At 40.9% G+C, this 24,380-nt stretch overlaps 1 protein-coding gene across 2 annotated transcripts in view; it reads right to left on the bottom strand.

Moving 5' to 3' along the window:
- ATP2A2 (ATPase sarcoplasmic/endoplasmic reticulum Ca2+ transporting 2) overlaps positions 1-24,380 on the bottom strand; it is a 165,630-nt gene that overhangs the window by 74,362 nt on the left and 66,888 nt on the right. For both annotated transcript variants that reach the window (XM_029571797.1, XM_029571796.1), the window contains exons 6-7: positions 10,257-10,337; positions 3,845-3,930 (exon numbers count right to left, since the gene is read on the bottom strand). In XM_029571797.1, coding sequence (XP_029427657.1) covers positions 3,845-3,930; positions 10,257-10,337 — 167 coding nt within the window. The remainder of the gene's footprint in view (positions 1-3,844; positions 3,931-10,256; positions 10,338-24,380) is intronic.

The raw sequence follows: 24,380 nt of genomic DNA, 5'->3' as shown, positions 1-24,380 counted from the left end.
AGAGTATGTCTGTGATTGAGAGCCTGTGAGAGAGAGCATGAATGTAAGTTTACGATTGGGAACCTGTATGTATAAGTTTGTGATTGAAAACCTGTTTGTGTGAAAGAGTATGTGTGAATGATTAAGATCCTTTGTGTGTGAGAGATCATGTGTATGTATGATTAAGAGCCTGTGTGTATATGTAAGAGAGAGAGCATGTGTGTGTGTGATTGAGAGCTGGTTTAGGTGAGGGTGCATGTGAGTATGTGATTGAGAGCCTGTGTGTAAATGAGAGAAAGAGAGAGCATGTGAAAGTGTGTGTGAGAGAAAAAGACAGCATGTGTGTGTGTGTGATTGAAAACCTGTGTGTAAGCCTGAAAAGAGACAGCATGTGTGTAAATGTGTAGTTAAGAGCCTATATAAGTGAGAGAAAAAGTATGTGTATATGTGAGTGACTGAGAGCATATGTGTATAGGTGTGTAATTGAGAGCCAGTGTGAGAGAGCGCTGGTATGTGACAGAGGAGAAAGTTCCAAGCAAACCACCCCTCCTGCTAATTCAAAACAACCTCAGGAGACCTGGATATCAAACGTTCCCAGGTATGCAGAGCAAAAACATTTTTGTATCCTTATTTTTCATTACTGGGTCTTTGTGTCTGCTATTTTGAAATATTTTATTGGTATCTAGAAATTTTTTTATAAGTTTTTAATTATTGGATATTCCACTCATCAGCTGTTTCGAAATAATCTGTTCTTTGTTAGTATGGTTTTACTGCTACTGATTTTATATTTCTTGATTTGTTTTATAAGGATGGGTGATGTTTCTTTTTTCCTTTATTACACTGCATACAGAGACTCTGGCTTGTTGCAGTTTCCAATTCAGTTTTTGTCTGCATGATTCTAGTTATGCATTTTGGTCTCTTTATTCTTTGTTAGGTGAGGGTCAGCACATGTGATTCAGGTGAGGTTTTCTGCTGGTGTGTAGTTTCTGTGTAGGGCTCTATAGCAGCCTGGCTTGGTCCGTTTTCCTAATAGGTGGTGTATTGGGTGTCTTAAGGCTTGGTGTAATATTTGCAGTGTTGCCTTTTCTTAGGTAAGGTGGTTACTGTTAAGTGCGGGAAATTGGTGCTGTTTTGGTGTGGGACGTTTACTATTTATGTAATTTCTGTTCAGACAGAATATGTATCTTTTCCTTGTGTCATTTTAAACAATAAAAATAATTACCGGACCTTTACTTTTTATTTCCGCCGTGAATTGTAATAAGCAGTGTGTCACACATGTGAGCGTGGCCTGTCAGGTGTGTCACGATGGGAAAAAGGTTGAGAACCACTGACTTAGGGAATAGCCACTATTACTGGAATTAGTAGCATGGGATCTATTTAATGTTTGGGTACTTGCAGCCTAGATTGGCCACTGTGAGACAGGACTCTGGGCTTGATGATTTTATAAACTTCTATTATATCCCTCCCTCACCCATATCTTCCCCAAGCTGAACAGCTCTAACCTCTTTAGCCTTTCCATCCCCTTTATCATTTTGGTTGCCTCTCTGTACCTTCTCCAGTGCAACTATATCTTTTTCAAGATGCAGCAACCAGAACTGCACAAAGTATTCAAGGTGCGGTCTCATCATAGAGTGATACAGGGGCATTATGAAATTCTCCGTTTTATTCACCATTCCCTTCCTAACATTGTTTACTTTAACTACTGCAGCACACTGAGCAGATTTCAATGTATTGTCCACTTTGTTGCCTAGTTCTTTTTTCTGAGTGGTAACTCCTAACATGAAATCTAACATCGTGTAACTTCAGCATGGGTTATTTTTCCTTATATGCCTCACCTTGTACTTGTCCACATTAAATTTCATCTGCCATTTGGATGCCCAATCTTCTAGTCTCGCAAGGTCCTGATGCAATTTATCACAATCTGTTTGTGATTTAAAGGAAAATTGGTTCTTACCTGCTAATTTTCATTCCTGTAGTACCAAGGATCAGTCCAGACCGCTGGGTTGTGTCTCCCTTCCAGCAGGGGGAGTCAGAGAAAAAACTGAAAAGGCACCCCTCTTAACCTGGTGTGCCACCTGGTCAACCCCTCTGCTGGGTTAGAGAAAATACTGAATGATCACAGGTGGCACACCAGGTTAAGAGGGGTGCCTTTTCAGTTTTTTCTCTGACTCCCCCTGCTGGAAGGGAGACACAACCCAGCGGTCTGGACTGATCCTGGTACATACAGGGAACTTCTCCGAATAATTGTGTCACCTGCAAATTTGATCACCATACTCAAACCCCTTTTCCAGATCATTTATAGATGCATTAAAAAGCACCAATCCAAGTACAAATTCCTGAGGCACTCATAGGTTTACCTTGTTCCACTGAGAAAACTTTTCTGTCTTAACAGGTTTGCAATCCATGAAAGAACATCACTTCATATCCCACGATTTTTTTTTTAGTTTTCTTGGAAACCTCTCATGAGGGACTTTATCAAACGCCTTCTGAAAACCCAAATGTACTACATCTACTGGTATTTTCTTTACTTTGGACACCATATAGGCCAGATTTTTCCCCAACTGTTTTTGTTTTATTTTTACTGAAAGAAGGTAGTGGGGGAATTTATACTCTTCCAACTATTGCTAGTTAGAACGCAATCTGTCCAAAATATTTAACCAGATCTGCTGCATGTTAATATATCAATCTCTATCTACACACTATAATCTCAATACTATACAGTTTTACCTACCAAATTGTCAGGAAATTCATTCAGTCACAAATTCCTCCAATTTTGAAGCACTGTTTGAAATAGTATTTTAAGAATGTAAAGGAAACACTTTGGTCAAGTACAGAGGACCATTAGTAAGAAATACAAAGAAGAGAAGACAAAGAGAAGACAGTACCCTTGAGACCATACAGACAGAACATGTCTCAGAAGATCAGTCAGGAACTTCTGAAGTTGATCCCAGCAATGGTCTTTTTAGTAAAAAAAAACCAACTGTATTTTGTAAAAATGTCTCCCACCAGTTCTTTGCCTTTCTACAGTAGCGTTGTCCTTCTTGCAGTCAGTTTGACTTCTGTAGCAAGCAAGAGGCCCTGTTGTCATAAGGTATATCTAGTGCCCTACTCACTAAGCAATCTCCTTAATCTTTGCCTCTTCCAGGTAAAGAGGGTAACTTGCTGGTGCAGCAGTTACTACCCTTAACCAGTAAGCCTTCATGCTGTTGATGCAACTCCATCAGTGCTCTCTGCTTCAAAGGCAGGGGAAAAGATGAAAAAGGGAATTAGATTCAGACACAAACAAGGACAGTGAATTTTGTAGTCTGGGAAAACACAATTAAGCATAGGGGTAACTTGCTGATGCGGCTGTTACTGCTCTTAATCAAAAAGCCTGAAACTCTTGATGCAACTCCAGCATTGCTCTCTGCTTCAACAGCAGGAGATAAATAAAGGGGAATCGGACTCAAACAGCAACCAACAAGGGCCCTGACTGATGGCTTTGGAAATTGAAAAGTATGGGGGTGACTTGTATTGCGTGGCGGAGACTACCATAAGCTTGCTGGGCAGACTGGATGGACTGTTGGTCCTTTTCTGCCGTCCTTTCTATGTTTCTATATACTTGCAGAAAAAACTAAAGCAAGAAATTTTGAAATTAGATTTTAACTAAATGTGTACAAATTTGTCAATATTCATAATCCAGCTCTATAGTTAACATATAGGTTCTTATATCCACTGTACTATATACACATGAAAACATGTTTCCACAGTGACTTTCATTAAAATTAGTATTTAGCTGGCATACCACTTGGACTTCTTGCTATAGCAGAAGTAAAGCAAGAGAGTATAAACCTTAGAAAATAAATCTTTCCAGACATTTACTTACAGAAAAGAGCATGTTCTTTTTGTCTTGATTGACAGCACGAGGGTCAGGAACAGGGTCAGTGTGTTTGATAACAGAGACTGATTCACCTAGTTGAGAAAATCCAGAGTTAAATGTAATCATATACCCACAACTACATCATGTTTTCCCTTTTACAACATGATATAATTTCTAAATGTTAGCATTCAGGTCCAATAGAACAAACTGATCATTCACAGATTTAAATGTAAAGTTATTTGGTGAAGCCTCTATCCCACAAAATTAAATCCCAGTTTTAGACCATTTTATAATGAATTAATGTCATGTATCAGATAGGGAGGATAGAATGTAAGGGGGACAAAAATGTATTACATAAAAATATCTAATCTATGACTGTATAAAGCTTGATATGCATAAGGAACCAATGTTTTCAAAGTGTTTATTCATTTGTTTTATTTAATAAACAGTTTAAATATAAAATTAACAATAGTACTTGACTATATGGTTCCAAGTGAGTTTGTAAAGACTTTTTTTTTTTTTTAATTGACTCCCATTATCTGGCAGGAGAAAGAATCTTGCCTCAAGGCTCTCCCAAGCTTGCAATCTAAACCTTATACCCTATCAAACAGGCTCTCTAATATACTGTCACTGGCCCAGTGCAACCAAATGAGTAGGGAGAGCAGTCTATTTTGAAGTGCTTCGTCCTTGCCTACAGAATTTAAGCAAAAAACAATCCAGCTCATACTAATCAGAAAAGCAAGGAACAATTCCTCGGGCTGAATTCTCAATATTACCATTTAAAGCTTTATTTTGACTACCTGCCCAGAATTTCTAGCTGAAAAGTTCAACTGTTGAGGGACTGAATAGTCTGCTCTTAAGATTTCAAGTAATCTTAAAAAAACAAAACAAATTTCTCCAAAATGAGGAAAACAAAGTCTAGTATGAAAAAGTAAAGCATTAGATAAAAAAATACAAAATAAAGTTGTTCAATAATGCAAAACCAAATAATCTACTAAATCTATTGTTCCAAGATCTCATTTAAGTTAGCAAAAAGTCAAAGGTTTCAATTCGGTTTTTTTTTCTTACATTTAAATCTACTGCTCTGGAAAATTATCCCAATTATTCCTTACTAAGAATTAGCAATGAATATCTTTGGGCTGACAAGTCTGAGCATTAATCATTCAAAAATCTACAATTTGTTTACCAAGTAGCATTAGGTAAACTGCAAAAGAACAGATATTTACAAAATTAACCTAGCTATTCAGTTTACAGGAAGGATTTCTAGATGCAGATTTAAGAAATCCTTTTAAGATCTCAACTTGGGATGTGTGCTGTATTCCTGTAATGCCACACAACAGAGCTATATGGAGTTAGAAGTGTTTATAGAAAGCTGGCCTGGTGGGAGGGGGCTGCTACAGAGGCAGCATTCACAGCCCTTGGGGGGAGTGCAAAGAGTCATGTCGCTGCTCAAAAGTGACATCTAGTGACCTGGATTTAGGGCCCATGATTACAGGGATCTGGAAGAAATCCTGGTAACATGGCCTCCAGCCAAGGACAGTTACAATGGCTGGGCAAAATGAATTGGGAGAAGGGTATGAAATGAAGGTGGTGGGGGAATCCCTGGTAGTTGTGAATGAAGGTTAATGGTGCTGTTGCCTAATAGGGGCTGGAGAAAGTCATTCTGTTTTCCTTTTTTTTTGGCTGAGTTGCTTACCTGTAACAGGTGTTCTAGGTCAGCAGGATATTAGTTTTCACACATGAGTGACATCGGATGAAACCCGGCATGGAAAACTTATGTCAAAGTTTCTAGAACTTTGACTGTATACATTGAGCTTGCCTAGCATGTCACTACCCACACAGAGTCCCTCTTCAGTCTCGTAACATAGAATTACAAAAAAAATAGAACATGAGAAATCCAACTTCTGTTACAGGTAAGCAACTCTGCTTTCTCCTAGGACAAGCAGGATGGTAGTCCTCACATGGGTGAATTCCTAGCTATAGGCTACTCCTGAACAATGAGACCAGACACCTAACCAGGTGCCAACGGACACACCACTGGTGCTGCTGGTAACAGAGGGAGATAACCTGAACCATGGGCCCTGAGCAGGAAGAGTTGGGTTCTACAGCTGAAATATTCTAAAGGACAGACTGGCCGAAACTGCTATGGCATCAGCCATCCCTATCCAGACAGTAGTAAGAGGCAAAAGTGTGGAGAGAACTCCACATCGCAGCCTGGCAGATCTCATCCACAGGGACCATTTGCAAATAGAGCCTTGGAGACTGGTGGCCTAACAGAATGAGCCTTAACATGGTCCCCAAGCTGCAGTCCCACCTGAGCATAGCAGAAGGAGATACAATTCGCCAACCAGTTGGACAAAGTCTGCTTGGAAACCGCAACTCCCAATCTATTCCTGTCAAAAGAGATGTAGAGTTGCTTGGACTGCCTATGGCCTGCTGTCTGCTCCAGGTAGAAGGCTAAGGCTCTCTTGCAATCCAAACTGTGCAGAGCCCATTTGCCCTGGTGCGAATGAGGCCTGGGAAAAAAGGTGGGCAGGACAATTGACTGGTTAAGATGGAAATCTATCACTACCTTAGGCAGGAACTTAGTTTGCGTGCGCAGAACCATCCTGTCATGGAAAAACTGTGTAGGGTGGATAACGTCACTAAGGCCTGTACCCTCTGTGAACAATGGAGAGAATCCACTGGTCCGAGGTAACACTGGGCCAAGGCTCCAGGAAGAACCATAGCCAACCTCTGACCAGAGGGCCATGCAGCAAGGGTATGGGCATTTGGTTTTATGCTCCCTCTCAGATAGTCAAAACCCCATTGCAAGGCTTGCATGGGGCATCAGCTGAGGCCTGGGGGCCCATTGCTGTCTAGGGTGGGCCCTAGAGCTCACCTGCTGGGACTGGGTGCAACAGACGGGAGGGTAGTATTTCCTCTGGCGGTAGGACCTCCTTGGGCACTGACACAAGGATTTCCTAGCTGAGGACGGCGGGTCTGTCATACTGGCCGAGAGATGCTGCAGGGTCTCATGATGATCCTTTAACTGAGCCATAGCATCCCTCACTTTGTCAAAGATGTTTTCACCAGTACACAGCAGGTCCATGAGCCTCTCCTGCACCTCCAGTCAGAGATCCAAGGTCCGTAACCAGGCCATCTGGCAGGTACCAATTCCTGTGGCCACTACACTTGCCACGGTCTCAAAAGCATTATAGGTTGATCGCACCCTCATGCTTGCCACATTCAAGACCCTGCTGGACTACCGCTGAAAAAAAGTGTCCTGCTGCTGCTAGGGCAGGTGCTTGCTCAAGTCCTGGATCTGCTTTCAGAAGTTCTGAGAATACTGTGTCATAATAAATAGTAGGAGACAATACAGGCGATCAGCATGGTCCCCTGAAACACCTTCCTATCCAGCACCCTGCGCTCCACCCCAGAGAAGCAGAGGTATGGGTGTGAGACCTCTTGGCCTTAAGGGCAGACTCCACCACAACCAATTGGTGTGGGAATTGAAGCTTCTCAAACCCCATAGAATGCTGTACTAAGTATACTGCATCGGCCTTCCTGTTCACTAGAAGCTTGGAGATGGGGTGCTCCCAAACCCTAAGGAGCAACGTCTTGAAAATTCTCATGGACACCCATCACCTCCTCTGGGGCATCCACAAATTGGAGAACCTCCAGCATCTTGTGTCTGGCATTCTCCTCTGTGAGAAGCTGGAACGGGATGGCTTTGGCCCTAGCCTGCACAAAATCAGAAAAGGTTAAAGGCAGAGATAGATGCCACTCCTCTGGAGGGGGATGGGTACAAGGGGAGGTCACTGGAGTCATCTGAAGAAGGCTCTTAGGTATCACCCCCCCCCACAGGTCGTAAGAGGTGTCATCTTCACTAAGATTGCCCAGAGATGCCTGTGGGTGGGGCCTTGCCAGGCCCAGCGACTTGGGCACCAAGAGCATTGAGGGCCCCGACGGACCCAGAACAGGCAACGCTAGCCTCGGAACTGAGAGTCTCGATGGCCTCTCCAGCCTCAAAGGCCCTCTTCTCCTCCTCGGATCCCAGAATTGGGATAGCATCAGTAGGAGGCACCGATGGCTGTTGGGGTATCTATGGCACCCTGGATACCAGCATTGGCTGCGTAAGGAGAATGCCAAGAAGAACATTAAAGTGCAGGCTCCGGCACCAGTGGGGCCGGCGGCTTGATGCCCTGAAGGGATTGAACCACCACCAACTGCACCCTCCACTCTAACTCCTCCTCAAAGACTGCCTACGACAGGACAGCCTGAGGTGACGGCGGCATAGCCAGATCTCCCTTAGAGCCCAGAGGGAGATTGGTGCCCGGCACTGGAATCGGTAGGGAACGCCTCAGACTCCCAGCATCGATGGAGAGAGATACTTCCTCGCCGCGGGATTGCTTTGGGGTTATCACAGCAGGAACTGGTGCCAACTTCAGCCCGACACTGTGCGAGGACTGAGACTGGTGACTGGGCCGAGCACCGTGGGAAGCCCCAGAAACAGTCTCCCCAGCACTTGAGGGAGGAGATGACAATCTAGAGGTCTTCTAATGAGGAGACAGATGAAGGCCAATCCCTGGCACCCTTCTCCACCAGTGGCACCAGCAGAGGGGTGAACACTGAGGGACTGGTGTCCATCAGTTCCCCCCAGCCCTTTGGTGTTGATGCGCCCCCCCCCCCCCCCCCCGACACCAGTGTCATGGGTTTGGACCTCTTGGACACAAGCAGCTTCTCTATCTTGTTCAAATGGGTGCGCCAGCCCTTGGGGGTCATATATTGTCACAAAAACACCACTGAACATCATGTGATGCTCCCAGGCAAAGGATGCAGACTTCATGTGGATTTTTAAGGGACAGAGGGCACTGGGGGCACTGAAGAAAACCTGATTCCATGTGGAAAAACTGTTGGGGTAGCCAGCAAGCGGTCAATGACCATTGGCCCCCGAAGGGAGCCACTACTGGGAGTTGACCGCAAAGAAGGTAAATCTTACTGAGCCGCCAACTAACTAGAAACTGGGAGGCATGGAGATGGACCCGGCGCAGAAAAAATTTTTTCCCAAGAGGAAAAAAAAAAAAAAAAAAAAAAAAAAAGAGTACGAGCTCCACAACTGCGAGATGACAGCTCCACGTAAGAGATTGAAGAGGGACCCTGCACGGACAAGTGGATAGTGGCATGCTCAGTGGGCTCCAGATGTCACCCATGTATGAGGACTACCATCCTGTTTGTCCTAGCAGAAATGAAATAAAACAAAACCAAGTGTCTAGGTCTGATGCACAAGGAGAATGACACAGGTTTGAGTGATGGTGGAATGGAAAACGTGCAACTTGTTACTCTTCCAAAACCTGGATTCTTAAAATTCTTTTTACTAACAGCTCACAGACAAGTTAGCGTTATACTACTTTTAAGCTGCAGAAAAAGAAGGACCTATGAATAATTCAGGGAGGGTAATTTTATAACTGTGTGGGTAGGACTAAAATCTGTGTGTAACTTGTACATGCAGTTTAGCGCCAACATTTTCAAAGCAAACTAAAAACAAATTTGCTTTGAAAATGCTAAGATAACTGGCCCGATATATGCCCAGATTAACATGCTCAAAGTTAAACCTTCTCTTCATAGACGTAACTTGTGCAGATTAACATTTTAGTTTATTTTAAAGTGTGTTTGCAAATATGCTGGTAAATTACAACTCCACCCTCAAGCTCACATAAGATACACACCTGAGCATGTACTTATGCACACTGAGCCGCAGGCTATTTTCTAACCACTTATTCACATAAAGTACAAGTTTTGTGTGCAAAATGGCTTTGAAACTTCAGCCACCCCCAAGGGACATGCGCTGAAAGAATTTAAAAGTAAACTGATGGATTAAGATCCCTTGCACTCAAAGCACTGCTAAAGATTGCAATCTGTTCTGAGAACATGCATTTTAATTTTTTTCTTCCCTTGCTGCATTATTGGGAAAGGCTGAAAAATGAAATGGGAGAAAAAAGGGATAAAATAAAAGTGCTATAATTAATGTCACTTAAATGTGCAGTTTTAAAATTCTCCTTTCCACCCTGGTTGTGGATTAAGAATCTGTAGTCTATTGTAATCTAAACCAGTACTGCATTCTGAGGGGGGGGGGGGTGATGGGGGTTAAAATAAATAGAATAAGAGTGGGGCACTCTGGATGGTCTGTCCAAAGACTGGAAAATCTGATACATTTTTCCTCCTTTAGGAAGAGCCAAGGATACATCACAAGCAAATGTTTTGATGCAACTTTAGCCACCCAAATAGTTTTACTACCAAGTTACAGAGGAACTGAAAAATCCCTTCATTATAACATCCACATAAGATATTCCAGGAATATACAATTTCCATTCAAAGTGAAACAGGTACTAAAATGTTATGTTTATAAATCCAATGTATAGTCAGATGAAAATTATACCTGTGAGGATTGACTGGTCTACTCTCAGGGTTGTAGATTTGATTGAAACAAGTCTTATATCAGCAGGCACTTTGTCTCCAACTATGGATTAAAAAACAGCAAGTTTATTATTAGCAAAATGCCACCATTTTATTGTTTTATATTACAGGTAATTGTTGAAGTAAAGGTTTAATGACAACACAGGCCCAGTTACAATTTTATCTACTTCAAGCATTCTATAAAAACAGGTAGTTTCCACTGCAGGAGAGCATTTTAAGGCTGAACCTAATTAAACATACAGTTTGGCCAGTCAGATACAGGGGAATAAATCTGCAAGATTCCTCACAGGAGAGAGAGTGTTAGAGTCCCAAATGCAATTTAAAACTCTCATATGAAGCTAACCAGACATGTACCGTGTCAAGTTGGTCATGCCCTTGCTTCCGATCCGTGGCCCAGAGATGACACTCGCTATCCAATTTAATCAATTATAAATAGTGTAAAGACACTTATGTGGCAAAGTGGAAGCAAATCTGGTTTTACAAATCAGAAATTAAAGGTCTTTTATTTTCAATATTTCTCATTAAAAAAGTTTTAAACAAAAGTGCAAGATTGCAGAACAACTGACTGGTATTTATTTGAAGGAACTGTAAAACATTTCATTAAAATATTTTTTCTGAATTCGTGTTTTTATATTTGTCATTAGTTTGCTAAAACCAAAGCTTTTACTATATTAAAACACCATACTGTCCCTCTGAAGGGGATGCGGTTGAAAACAAGTTAAACGCCTTCTCCTTTTGCAACTGAGGATGCAGGATTTTATGAGCAAGAATTTATCAATGTATCTAAACCAGCTCTAGCTCAAAAGTAGCCCAAAAATCAGCAAAGTTGTCAACACTGGGCTTTAATGTAGCAAACTGTCCCTCTCACTGCTCACTCACGTTACAACACAATGTCCTTTGAGATCTACATGTAGACACACAGACCCCCTACATACATGCGCCCCCAGGCATTACTGAAAAACAGGACCAAAAATCCACATTTATTTCATTTTCCTAAACATGGGTATTAGTATTTCAACAGCAATCTGTGCAGTTCTTAAGAGTCAACTGAAAATGACTACTATAAAAAAAAAGTTGTCCCACAGCACTTCCCTATGCACATAATAGAAGGTCAATACGTGAACTCTTGACTAATAAGCAATTAGCTCTTTAAAAATGTATTTGGTCGACACTCCTCAAATATACATAAACTGCCTACTGAAGTAAAATACACAGCAGATATTTACATTCATAAAAACCTGGACTGAAAATGTGCAATTAACAGTTATAAAGCTTAAAAAAAATTTTACTATGAGGTCTAAGAAATCTTATAGAACAAGAAACAAGCTAGAAAAGTTTTTAGCAATGCAAAGACACGAGCCTGTCCACGAAAGGCCTGGTGATGACAATTCCCTTCTCGTTTTACTGCAGGGAATTTTAACGTGCATAGAAATTCCTACTGGAGCTGCTTATGCAACTAGAAGCAATAGCTAACATTAAGAGACTATGCAGTCAGAAGTGCCGGCAGTGCTGTAGTCTGCAGTCTCCAAGCCTGTACAGTCAAGCAGTAGAGCAAGGTTGAAAGTAAAAGAAAAAAAAATCAGAGTATTCCTTGGAAGAACTGCTACCCAAGAACGTATTTATTAATTTTAAATTATAAAAAGCCTCCACTACTGGCTTTCAACATTTTTATTTATTTTTAAGTAGTCTAGGCGAGGATGAAATAGGGGAGTTTGGGATGTCTCCTCTCTGGTACGAGCAGCTTTATTATTTTTCTATAGAAAGTTTCAGTATGTATTACAACTGCAAACCAAAAAAAAAGCTAAAGAAATTACTGTGAAAAATGACCATCTAGCAGTTTAACTCAATGTTCCCCTTTCATACCACTACTGCACATGAAAATTAATGTACACTACTATGCCCTTGAGCAGTGAGAGAAAATAGCATTAGACAAACAATGAGCAAGGCCAAAAATGGGAAAAGTATTTGAATACCCTCCCCTGATGTGAGGAGGTTTATGTGGACATATGATAGCAGCTGGTTTTCAGCTATCACAATTCCACATGAACAGCGAGCCAATGCTTCCCCCTGAAATGTGGTGCACTGCCTGTCACTCTCTGGGAACACATTATTGTTAAACCTTTTAACAGCTGAGCAACCAGCAACCCTCTAAACTCAATATTACGGGCTAGACCCAGCTTGCACAGACTGTCTTTCAAGGAAAGACAATACCAGGAACAAACGAATAAGGCAGAGCTTAATAAAGGAAAGTTCTCACAAACTGAAAACATGAAAACCCTTATCCTTTGAGGCATATATATATATATTATTTTTTTGTTGAGCATTAAAATATAAACGCAAAGAGCAGAGGAGGCAGCATATACAAATGCCAGACACAAAGTCATTGGAAACACTAGTTTTGGTGTCAGCTAAGATAATTGCTGGCAATGTTGTCATGGAACAGCTGGCTAGCTCTCTGCATCAAAAGCAGTATCAACCAGAAGCCCTTTCTGCAATGTGAGGAGGAGCCACAAAGTGAAAGTCAAGTCAGGTTATTTATTCTAAGAGGAAGGAGACTCCCTCCAGAGTTGTTTGTTTTTAAGTCAGGGCCCATTCAATGACAACTTGAGATAATTACTGCAATTAATAGGTTATGGCAGTTTTCCTTTAAAAAACAAACATTGGGTAAAGTTTCTCTGGGTTTTTTTTTTTAAACCAGTTTTTGCACATTTTCCTCATATGATCTGTGCAGGTAAATGGTGAAATAACCAATTATAAACATGGAAAAATTGCCACAGAGAAAACCATGTGTACGTTTAAGTCATCCAGATTTTGACAAAACATGCTCAGAATATTTTTCTCAATGCCTATTTACTGAAAAGGAACGCCAACAGCTAAACCTGAACTGGAAGCTCAAGAATTGAATATGCTGATAGATTTTGCAGAATATAAGAGAGTATTAAATAAACTAAATAAAAAATTCAAAAAAATTCATTAAGGTTTACTAGCATGTGCTAAACTCTAAGAAGCACTTTCACATAGATATAATTCAGTTGCCTGGAATTATTCCCCCAACACTATTTTAGAATACTATATAATCTTAAGTAAAATTCACTTATCAGTGCTGGCACAGTAGCTTAGTGGCAATTACTGAATACTGATTTGCAAACTTGTTTTATTCCTGGGCCAGAATCCTGTTCCCTTGACCAGATGGGCAGCACCTAGTGGGCAGACTTAGGATCTGGGTGGGCTGAATTCAGAGGGGGATATAAAAATAACATGGGGCAGGGGAGACAGCTTGGATATTGCTAAATGAAGACTCATGGCACCGTAGACCAGAGGCTGGTTCAGATTGAGTTGGAAACCCAGAGGAGCAGGAGGAAAGCACCACCAATACAAGGATCAGGCGCATTCTCCAATGTGGCTGAAAAGACTTCCATTAGGCAAGGTTAAGTGGGAAACCTTCCTGGCACTCTAATACCCTTCCCATCCACCGCTTACCATCAGAGGGTCATACACGCGTATCAAATTTAGGAATTGACCACAATTAAGTCCTGCATTAAGTTCTAGAAATATATTTAAACAAAAAGTGAATTGTATTCAGGTGTTTCTGCAATTTTCCTTCATTTTATCACCTCACTCATATACAGCACTGCAGGAATACTGCATTTGTAGCACACAGCTAATGGAAAGGAAGCCTTTAAAACAAACATTTCAGAATCTGACACCAAGTTACAATTTACAAAAAAAAAAAAAAAGTAATTTTATTGCCACAGTATTAAACAATGTACAATAAAGATACAATCTCCAAACATGCAAGACTTTCTTCCACAGATTTTATTGTAAACACTACATGGACAAGCCACACCCATCTCCATGTTAAAGTAATCCATCTCCCACCCCACAAGAAGAATAAGAACGGGTGTGAGACAAACCCCTACCCCCCCCCCCCCCCAAAAAAAAAAAAAAAAAAATCAGACAGCCAGCTGAAACTTTAATCCAGCCAGATAGCAAGTACCAAACTCCTAAGGTTACAATATTTTGCTGACCCCCAGGAGCCCTTTTGGGGGGGGGGGGGATTGCATTACCCAATCCTTAAATAAAATTGCTAGCGCAAAGAAATCCACTGTACAAAAGGATCCCACACATGATTAAATCTTAAAATATTGTGATGTTTAATTGCTGTTAGCATATTTAATTCACAAATCTTCTCAAGTCTCTGCAGAAGAGTCATTACCGATGGTATTACAACCGATTTCCAACAGGAGGCTAGCTCCCATCTTGTAGATAATATAATGTGATGCATCAAACACCACCTAGCAGCAGAGTTATCCAAGGGAAGATCCAGAACACACACTTTTGGGAGAAAGATCAACTGGTACATGAATTACCTCATGAATGTACGTGAAAATATTCTCCCAGAACTGAACAATCTTTGGGCACTCCCACCACATATGAAAAAGTTCCTTTCCAACACAAATCTCTATTAGGATAAGCCTTGTGGAGGCATACCTGAGTAAGGTGCCACCTTCTAATACTTTATAGCTATTTTCAGATATCACCACGGAGATTGAGCTCCGCTTTGTATTAAAGAACACCAGATCCCATTCCTCCTCTGACAATTCACGGCCTAAACCCCTCTCCCTAGTATAGGCGGGGCCTATCCCCGGGGTCTTTATTAAGAAATCTATATGTTATTTTATGATTACTCATTTTATCTGCATGATCACACCAATGTTCAAACTGTTTTACCCAAAAGTAAATCCTCCCCCACTTTCTCTGTTACCATGAAATGTTTGAAGTTGTAGATATAGAAATATATCAGTACTCCTCAAATGGTAATTATCTTGTAGAACTGGGAAAATTAAATATACCCCAGCTTCCCACAACTGATCTAGACTGTGTATTCCATTTGCCATCCAATTTCTAAAAAAGTGCATATTCCATCCTGCCAGAAAAGAATTATAATTAATGGATGAGTTGAAGAAATACCACCTCCTGCCCACTAATTTCTGCTGCTATTGCCTCCATAACTTCAAAGTATTATCTGTAGTCTGAGGCAGACAGGCTATTGGTTTCCAAGTCTACCAGGTCAACGCCCATATTATAGCTTGTTCTAGTATCACCCACATTTTCTGTTCCCCTTTTCTATTCCAATCTAAAATAGCCCAGATTTGCGCAGCCACGTAATACCAACTAACATGGGGGGCACCCAGACCATTACTCTGTTCAAATGATTAGCCAAAATATTTGCTAATATCTTACGGTCCACATTAAGCAAAGAAATAGACCGGTATGACCCACAGGAAGTTGGGTCATGACCAGGTTTGGCTGGAATAGTAATACCCACCACACTGTACCTGGGGAATAAAGAGGTACCCATCCATAAAGAATTAAACAATCACCAATATCAAAGGTATCAATTCAGGAGAAAATGTATTTTTATAAAACTGGGCCATGAAACCATCCAAACCTGGGGCTTTATTCACTAAGATCTTTGATCATTTGTTGAATCTCAAAAGCTGCAATTTCCTTACCAAAATATTGTTTCTCGGAAGATTAAAAGAAAGTAAGTAAAGATCTGCACATTGGTGATAGAAGTATTTGCACTATAAAGTTCCCTGTAGAAATGTATAAACCTTAGCCAAATATCAGTAGAAGAGGGGCAACGAAAAGCTATCTGTATTTCTGACCCTAGTAATTTGATTTTGATATATGTGTTTTTTCAACCTGTGAGCCAGCAGCCTGCTTGCCTTATCCCATTCAAAATGTTTAACCAAATTTAACTTTAAAGTGACAGCATCAAGTTCTGAGTATAAAGCATTTCTAGCCCTCTGTAATTTAATATACACCACATTAGATAACTTTTTTGTGTAACGAAGCCAATGTTGCAGTTTGTTTCAATGTCAATTTCCCTCTCTTTTTAAAAGCTGCCCGGGAAATCAATCACCTATGGGTGACAACCTTTAAGCAGTCCCAAAGAAGAGAAGGATTAGTATTTCCCATTTCATTATCCACATACTCTCACTATCCTCTGCCAGCTGCACACAGAAGTCCTAGTCCAATAAAGTATCATTAAGTTTCCAATACCTTTTCCCTGCCGACATCCATCCCCTTATACTGTAAGTCTAACCATATAGAAGCACGGTCCAACCAGGTAGTTATTCCGATCTCCACATTGGAGCCCTGACCAAGTACTGCCTTATCCACCAAAAAAATCAATTCGGGAATAGGATTTATGACCAGAATAAAATGAATAGTTTCGCAAATGGGAAAAAACGATGCCTCCAAACAACAATATCCCATCATTTCATTAAAAGCTTAAGATGGTTTCTATGCTTGCTGGTATTCAATCCCCTGCCCCCCAATTGTGACATCAAGGTCAAATTAAAATCCCCTGCCACAATCAAATGACCCTCCCCTTCCACATTCAAAAGCGTACCAATAGCATCACAACAGGGGCCCTGCTTTGTATTAGGGATGTACACATTTAATAAAGTAAACACTTTACCCCCAGCTTCAAATTTTGCCAAAATAAATCTGCCATTAGGGTTTGCAGCTCATTTTAATGAAACATTCAAAATATTTATGAAATAGAATTCCCACACCTGGATTTCTCAGATTTAGAGGCTGCAGCAAAATAAGAGGGAAAAGTAGGCCACACTAAAAGGTACTCAAATAGTTGTAGTACTATCAAAGCCCCCAGATCCTGGATCTCAGATTTAAGAAACTGCCAGTTGCGAGGAATGTTTAATCCCTTAACACCAAAAGACAAGATTCTAGTTAAAGCCATGGCATAAATAAATTAACACAAAGAAAACCTCTCCCCTCTAACCCTTTCCAAAGCAACCAGCACCCAGGCCCTTCAGAGTCCAGAGAAGATTTAACATAGGATAAAAGCAATTTAGGACTTCATTTATCAAAAAGGCTTTTCCCCATAGAAACAGAATGAACTTTTTTATTTAAAAGAAAAAGGCTCAAACTTAGTATTTGGAGCTACAGAGTTTATTTTTCTTTTTTGCTCTCATTTCAGTATTTATATAGTGTATAACAAGGCTGCTTTATAACAAGTTACATATGTACAACATATCCCTGCCTCAAAAGGCTTTACAGTCCACGAGGGTCTCTCATGCACTGAGACAAAGTGCCTTGCCCCAAGGTCATGACGTGCCAGTGAGATGCAGAATCTGAACCCTGGTTTCTTGGTTCCCAGCCAGTTACTCAGATACATTTTCTATGGATTCTTAATCATTTTGTGTCACCAGCCTAGTGGTTAGAGCAGCTGCCTGTATGTCAGGGTTCAAATTCCACAGACATTCCTTGTGACCTTGGGCAAATCACTTCACCCTCCATTGTTTCAGGTAAAGAAACTTAGATTGTATGTCCACTGGACACAGGGAAACACCTACAGTATCTGAATATAATACTCCTTGAAGTGTCACGAAATGTGGAATATAAAAAAAAGTAACAAATCTAGTCCTATGACAATCCTAAAGCAAATCATACCTTAACTGGAAGGGGAACAGTCATTAACATCTGGAAGTAATTAGTAATGGACATAGTATTTTCTGTCAACTGCTTTTACAGATTAATTTTTATTACATGCTAAAAAAATTATCTAAGCTTGGCACAATAAAAACAATCACTAATAAAATACATACAAAAGTAACAAAAGCCTAACAAAACTACACAACCACCAGGATTTTCCATCTGATGAAATAAAGTCTAAGATATAGAACCGGAGTTTGTTCTAAACATGTCTAAGATTATAGGAAAAAAAACAAGGCTTACTAGAATGTCATCCATGCCTGCTTTTCTATCAGTCACTAATAGCAAGCCCATATGCAATAGATACAACATATACATGCACCTTATTCAAACCACAAAACCTAACTGATCTTGAAAGAAAAAGTAAAATTAATCCTTATCCTTACTTTCAGAACCTATTTTATTTTAGTTCAAATATGAGAAAAAAGGAATTTAATTTATACATGGTTTAATGTAGGGTTTCAAAGCCTGTACTGTTTATTGCCAATCATGCAAACTTCTTACTGAAAAAAAAGCAGAATACATACTATCAGCTTTCAAGCATATTTACCTTTGTCCCTAGTGCCTTTAATTTATCAGTCAGACTGTAGAAAGAAGTGTGAAATAGGCTGAGTTTCATTTCAATCTTTTCAAAACCCACATTGTAGTCTACATAAAAATACAAAGACTGCAAGACTACAGCTTGGGAAATGCCCAGTCTACGCTACACAATCTGTAGTGGATGTGAGGGCAAACCAAAATGAGAAGTTCAAAGGAATTAGTTCTTTAGACTTTCACTACAGGAGCTCTGGTGAAATCGGATTTAGCATGCAAGTGAAACAAATTGCAGTCTTCATTTTACTGCTTGAGGACATGTCACACACACACACACACACACGCACTACAACAGGCAGAGGAAAGAGCAGGACAAAGGGGAATGGACATTACTTTAATTAGATAATTTAAATCTAGTGTGCACTACCAGGCACCTGACTGCTCTTTCCTCTGCCTGTTGTACACAAGCATGCTTTCCAAAAGAAATGCAGAGGTGCTCAATTCATGATTACCTAACTGTACCTTAAGCAATCACAGCATTTCAAGTCCTCCAAACCTCTTCAAGAATTAGGGGCAATCAATCCTAACAAATTGAAAGACAAAAATTCATTTCTGGCAGCACAATGTTTATACTCCAAATGTGCAACACTCCTCTGTAAAACCTTTCAAGCAGAAAAAAAATTTGTTAAAATCCTTAAAATGTACAAATGCTCAATTTCACTTTTATATTGACCTAAATATTTTAAACTATTTTAGCCATTATATGGAAATTGCAAGTCTAATCTAATGATTAGAACATACATGTATACTGATACTGTTTTTTAGATTACTATTACTGACTGAGTCATGATTAAACAACTAAAATAGCAAAACTTTCTTATGTAGTGGGAAAGGGATGAAGGGGAATAAATTTAGTTTGCATATTACAAAACGAGTATTTACAAAAAGATCTATCTGCTCAGTAGCTTCACAGAGAATTACAATGAACACCTGCAGCAGATGTGTTTTGTTATTCAGTCTGAGTAATATTCAGAGAACAAGGATGCTAGAAACAGCAACTCCTGCTCTAACCTCAGTACCGGCACCATCGAGCCAACCACACCCAGGTCCTCTTACTCATTGGGAAAAACTGGAGAAGGTTCATGTTAGACTTTTAAACAGGGGGGATTTTTCTGCTGGGTTATGCTAGGTTGCTGATCTGGAATCTTTTTGAACTTGCTTTCCTCTCAATAGAGGCTGCCACCGGTGCTGAGCTACCACCTTATTTTTAGAAACTAACCATTGGACTTACATCAAAATCCAGAGAGGAGAGGAAACAATGGACAAGACATGCAGGGCAGAATATTATATCTGGTTTAAGTGGTGCTTTTTCAAAACTGGATATAGTATATATTTTATATATCATGAGAATCCTGTATCCCACTATGGCCAACCTGGGACACTTGGAAGTACCCGGCAGATCATAATGTGGAGATCCATTCTCTATTGCTCATCCCCAGAAGTAACCACCTTCAAACCTCCCTGATTCATAGCTGCTAATGGACTTGTCCATACTTTCTTTTAAACCCAGCTACACTAGCAGCCTTAACCACAACTTAATTGAGCAGTTTTGACTAGAAAGGCAGGGGGTAACAAGTCTAATAGACTGGAAAAAAAAGTGTTTTTAATCTAAAACCAGTTATACATAGTGGGGCGGATTTTCAGAGCCCTGCTCGCCTAAATCCGCCCAAATCCGGGCGGATTTAGGCGAGCAGGGCCCTGCGCGCCGGTAGGCCTATTTTACATAGGCCTACCGGCGCGCGCAGAGCCCCGGGACTCGCGTAAGTCCCGGGGTTTTCGGAGGGGGCGTGTCGGGGGCGGGACCGAGCGCAGCGGCGTTTTGGGGGCGTGGCGGCAGCGATTTGGGGGCGGGTACGGGGGCGTGGCTACGGCCCGGAGCGGTCCGGGGGCATGGCCGCGCCCTCCGTACCCGCCCCCACGTCGCGTCCCAGCGCGCAAGAGGCCCACTGGCGCGCGGGGATTTACGCCTCCCTCTGGGAGGCGTAAATCCCCCGACAAAGGTAAGGGGGGGGCTTAGACAGGGCCGGGCGGGTGGGTTAGGGTAGGGGAAGGGAGGGGAAGGTGAGGGGAGGGCAAAAGGAAGTTCCCTCCGAGGCCGCTCCGATTTCGGAGCGGCCTCGGAGGGAACGGGGGTAGGCTGCGCGGCTCGGCGCGCGCCGGCTATACAAAATAGATAGCCTTGCGCACGCCGATCCAGGTTTTTAGCAGATACGCGCAGCTCCACGCGTATCTACTAAAATCCAGCGTACTTTTGCTGGCGCCTGATGCGCCAGCAAAAGTAGGCCAATTCGCGCTATTTGAAAATCTACCCCAGTATCCCCTAGCCCTAATACTACTCTGAAAGGATAAACTGCTCCTATTAACTTGTTCCATCCCAACTCATGATTTTATAAACTATCATGTCCCCTCTCAATTATCTCTTCTCCAAACTGAGCCCATAGCCTGTTCAGCTTCTCTTAAAAGGAAGCCATTCCATACAGAGAAGGGGAACAAAAATGACAAAAGGTATCTTTTAAAGTTCCTCCATTTCTTTTGAGATGATGCACAATAGTCACAGTGTGGTTGCACCATGAATTTAATAGGCAGACATTACTATAAATCAGTTCTTCTATTTGGTTTTGTCTGCCACTACACACTGAGCTGAGGAATTCAACATATTGTCCACAATGACTACAAAGATCCTTTTCCTGGGTGGTAACTCCTAATATGGAATCCAGCATTGTGTGCAGTTATGATTTTTTTTTTTTACATATGTACATGAATTTGCATTTACCCTCATTAAATGTATCTGCTATTCAGGTGCACAGTCAGAAGTCTTGCAAAGTCATCCTACAAGTCCTCACAATCTGCTCATGTTTTAACCATTTCAAATAATTTTATCATCTACAAATCTGAATACCTCACTTACTCAATGATTTGGAAAAGTGAGCAATAAGTTGAACCCTGGTCTCAGTACAGATCCCCAGAGCACACTATTCACTTCTCTCCATTGAGTAAACTGACCATTTAGACCTACTGCTTTCTACCCTTTAACCAATTGCCAATGCACAATAGGACAATGCCTATCATTACCTGAGAAGCCTCTCATAAGTACTTTACCAAATGCCTTCGGAAAATCTAGATTATTATTGACTGGCTTGCCCTTCCCCACCCCATACTTTACACCTTCAAAAAAATTCCAACTGCTGGCTCATGGAGGAATTCTACGCAAAACACTTTAAAACCTCTGCACATTTTAAAATTCTGCAAAATGTTATCAACTATTTGTTCAACCATATAAATCAGTGAGTAATTAAAAAAAAAAAAAAGGCAACACAAAATTATTCAAAGATTAATAATTTTGTGCAGATTTTCCCCATCAAAAAGTTTATCCTCTCCCCCCACCCCAGCTCTCTTCCAGAAATCAACCACTTTTTCCCAACCCTCAGCTTCCCCCACCTGTCCCTGTTCTGCCTCCACCCCTGAGCAAGAACCCCCAAGCTTTCTCTGCCTCCCCACCCCAGTTCTCTCCTTATTCAGCCAACAAGACCTCTGCATTTCTCTGCTCCTCCTCCTTCCCTTCAGCTGGCCCATACAGGCTGCAATCACTACAGCCTCCTCCCCAGGTCCATGCAAGCTACTGCAGCAGCCTCCTCCTGGTGCCCATACTAAACCTTTTGGGAAAATACAGAATTACCCTCCAGTCCTTAAATACAGTGGCAGATTTTAATGACCATCAGTTGCAGGTCTGAAATTTCATAGTTTAGTTCCTTCAGAACTTTGTGGGGAACACCATCAGGACCTAATGATTTGATACTATTTTGTCAATTTTTTCCAGAAGAATTTTATGTTGGAAGCTTTGACACGTGCCAGATGAACCAGCTACAAGTACCAAAGGCTCACCATCACAGTTCTAAGAATATTGTTTGACAGTTTCCTCTCTCTAACGTTTACAGATCACAAGCAAAACAAGTCAAGCAGCACTGACTGATACATGGGGGTAACCTGCACGGCACAGCAGATAACTACCATGGGAAGCTTGCTGGACAGGACTGGATGGACTATTGGTCCCTTTTCTGTTGTCATTTCTTTATGATGTTACAACTCTGGTACAAAAAAAGAACTTCAGTTTGAAAGAAATATGCATGTGGTGCATTGAATAAAGTCAGGGGTACTTTTCTTGATATCAGCATGTTGAATTTGCTGACTGTACATCAAACAATGGGACAGAAAGTTTGGTGTGTATGTTTTGACTAGAAAATTATGTAGTCAATATCAATCTGGATATATGTAAATATTTAATATTAGAATCAATGTTGAAAATTTTTAATTAAAAACTTATTTCTGCAATTATAAGTCATTGATACCAATTTCACAAATCTCATTTTCAATCTGTCTAACCCCCATCCTTGAGCTAAAAACCCTCTACATGCCACCATATAAGTAAAAAGATTTAACTAATGGATAACTGTTTCAGACATAATGATTTCTTTACTTACAAAATTCAACACTAATATTGAGCTTTTTTCTAAATGCACTGACAGCTTTAAACTGCTGCACAAATGCTATCGAAGACTGGTAGCAGTACCTGGTATTAACTGAACATTATCTTTATACTTAACATCCAAGCATTATGTTCAGGACATGTCGTGCTGAGAATAAATCCAAGCTGAAGTATCAGCTCTGCACATGGTATTGGAGGCCAGGTATGTTCTGAATGTAAACAGGAATAGAATCAGTTTCATTCTTGCAAGATCTACTTAACAGATAATACTAGCAGGGGCAGAATTCCCAGATTTTGAATTTAAGTGTCTTAAACACTAAGTTGTATGACATTGCCCTTTCCTGTCATCACATTCAGTCAATGTTTGCACATTTAAATAATTTTTCCATTAACATTCTCAACCATCACCCCTCTAAAATACCACTTGCATTTTGTAAGCTTGAGAGTGATATTTCTTACTTGTGAGTGCAGCTAGATTTAACCCCTTCCTCCTCCCACTGCATGCCTTTACTGCTATATCCACTCTACTAATCTCTACTCTAACAGATGTAGCGCTGGGCTCTGCTGCTGTCAGGAATATTAGCAGCTACAGCAATATTATGAGCAGCACAGTCCTCCTGGCAGTTCCTCCCTCAAAAGGAAATCTAAGGAGAGTGAAGAGTTGCTGCAGGGACTGAGTGAACTACTCCAGTGAAAGTTCCATATACTACTATCTCCAAGAACCAATGCACTTAAACTGGGTTGGGGGAAGAGGGCAGGTCAAAGTACATTAAGCTTCCATTAGGTTTTTAGAGGACTTCTTGAGGGCCAACCACCATTTCAGAAGTTAATGATAAAATAAAATGTGTACAATTCTGGTCGCCGCATCTCAAAAAAGATATAGTTGCGATGGAGAAGGTACAGAGAAGGGCAACCAAAATGATAAAGGGGATGGAACAGCTCTCCTATGAGGAAAGACTAAAGAGGCTAGGGCTGTTCAGCTTGGAGAAGAGGCAGCTGAGGGGGGATATGATAGAGGTCTAAGATCATGAGAGGTCTTGAATGAGTAGATGTGAATCTGTTATTTACACTTTCGAATGATAGAAGGACTAGGGGGCATTCCATGACGTTAGCAAGTAGCACATTTAAGACTAATCAGAGAAAATTATTTTTCACTCAATGGAGAAATTACTTACCTGATAATTTTGTTTTCCTTAGTGTAGACAGATGGACTCAGGACCAATGGGTATAGTGTACTCCTGCTAGCAGTTGGAGACGGATCAGATTTCAATCTGACGTCAGCCCCTAGTACATATACCCCTGCAGGAAGTACAGCTCTTCAGTATTCTCCTCGAAAAGCATTGTGGATATATGCGTGACCGACTGATTACTTTAATAATTTGATTAACTAAGTTATGAAGTTATTCAAGTTAAACGTTAAAACTTGATTAACTTGAACTGGTTGATTGACTATAGCAGGAGACCGCCAGTGTCCTCAACCGG

Source organism: Rhinatrema bivittatum, chromosome 11 (genome assembly GCF_901001135.1).
Source record: "Rhinatrema bivittatum chromosome 11, aRhiBiv1.1, whole genome shotgun sequence".
NCBI classification, from domain to species: domain Eukaryota; kingdom Metazoa; phylum Chordata; class Amphibia; order Gymnophiona; family Rhinatrematidae; genus Rhinatrema; species Rhinatrema bivittatum.
This window is presented reverse-complemented; position numbering and strand designations above follow the sequence as displayed.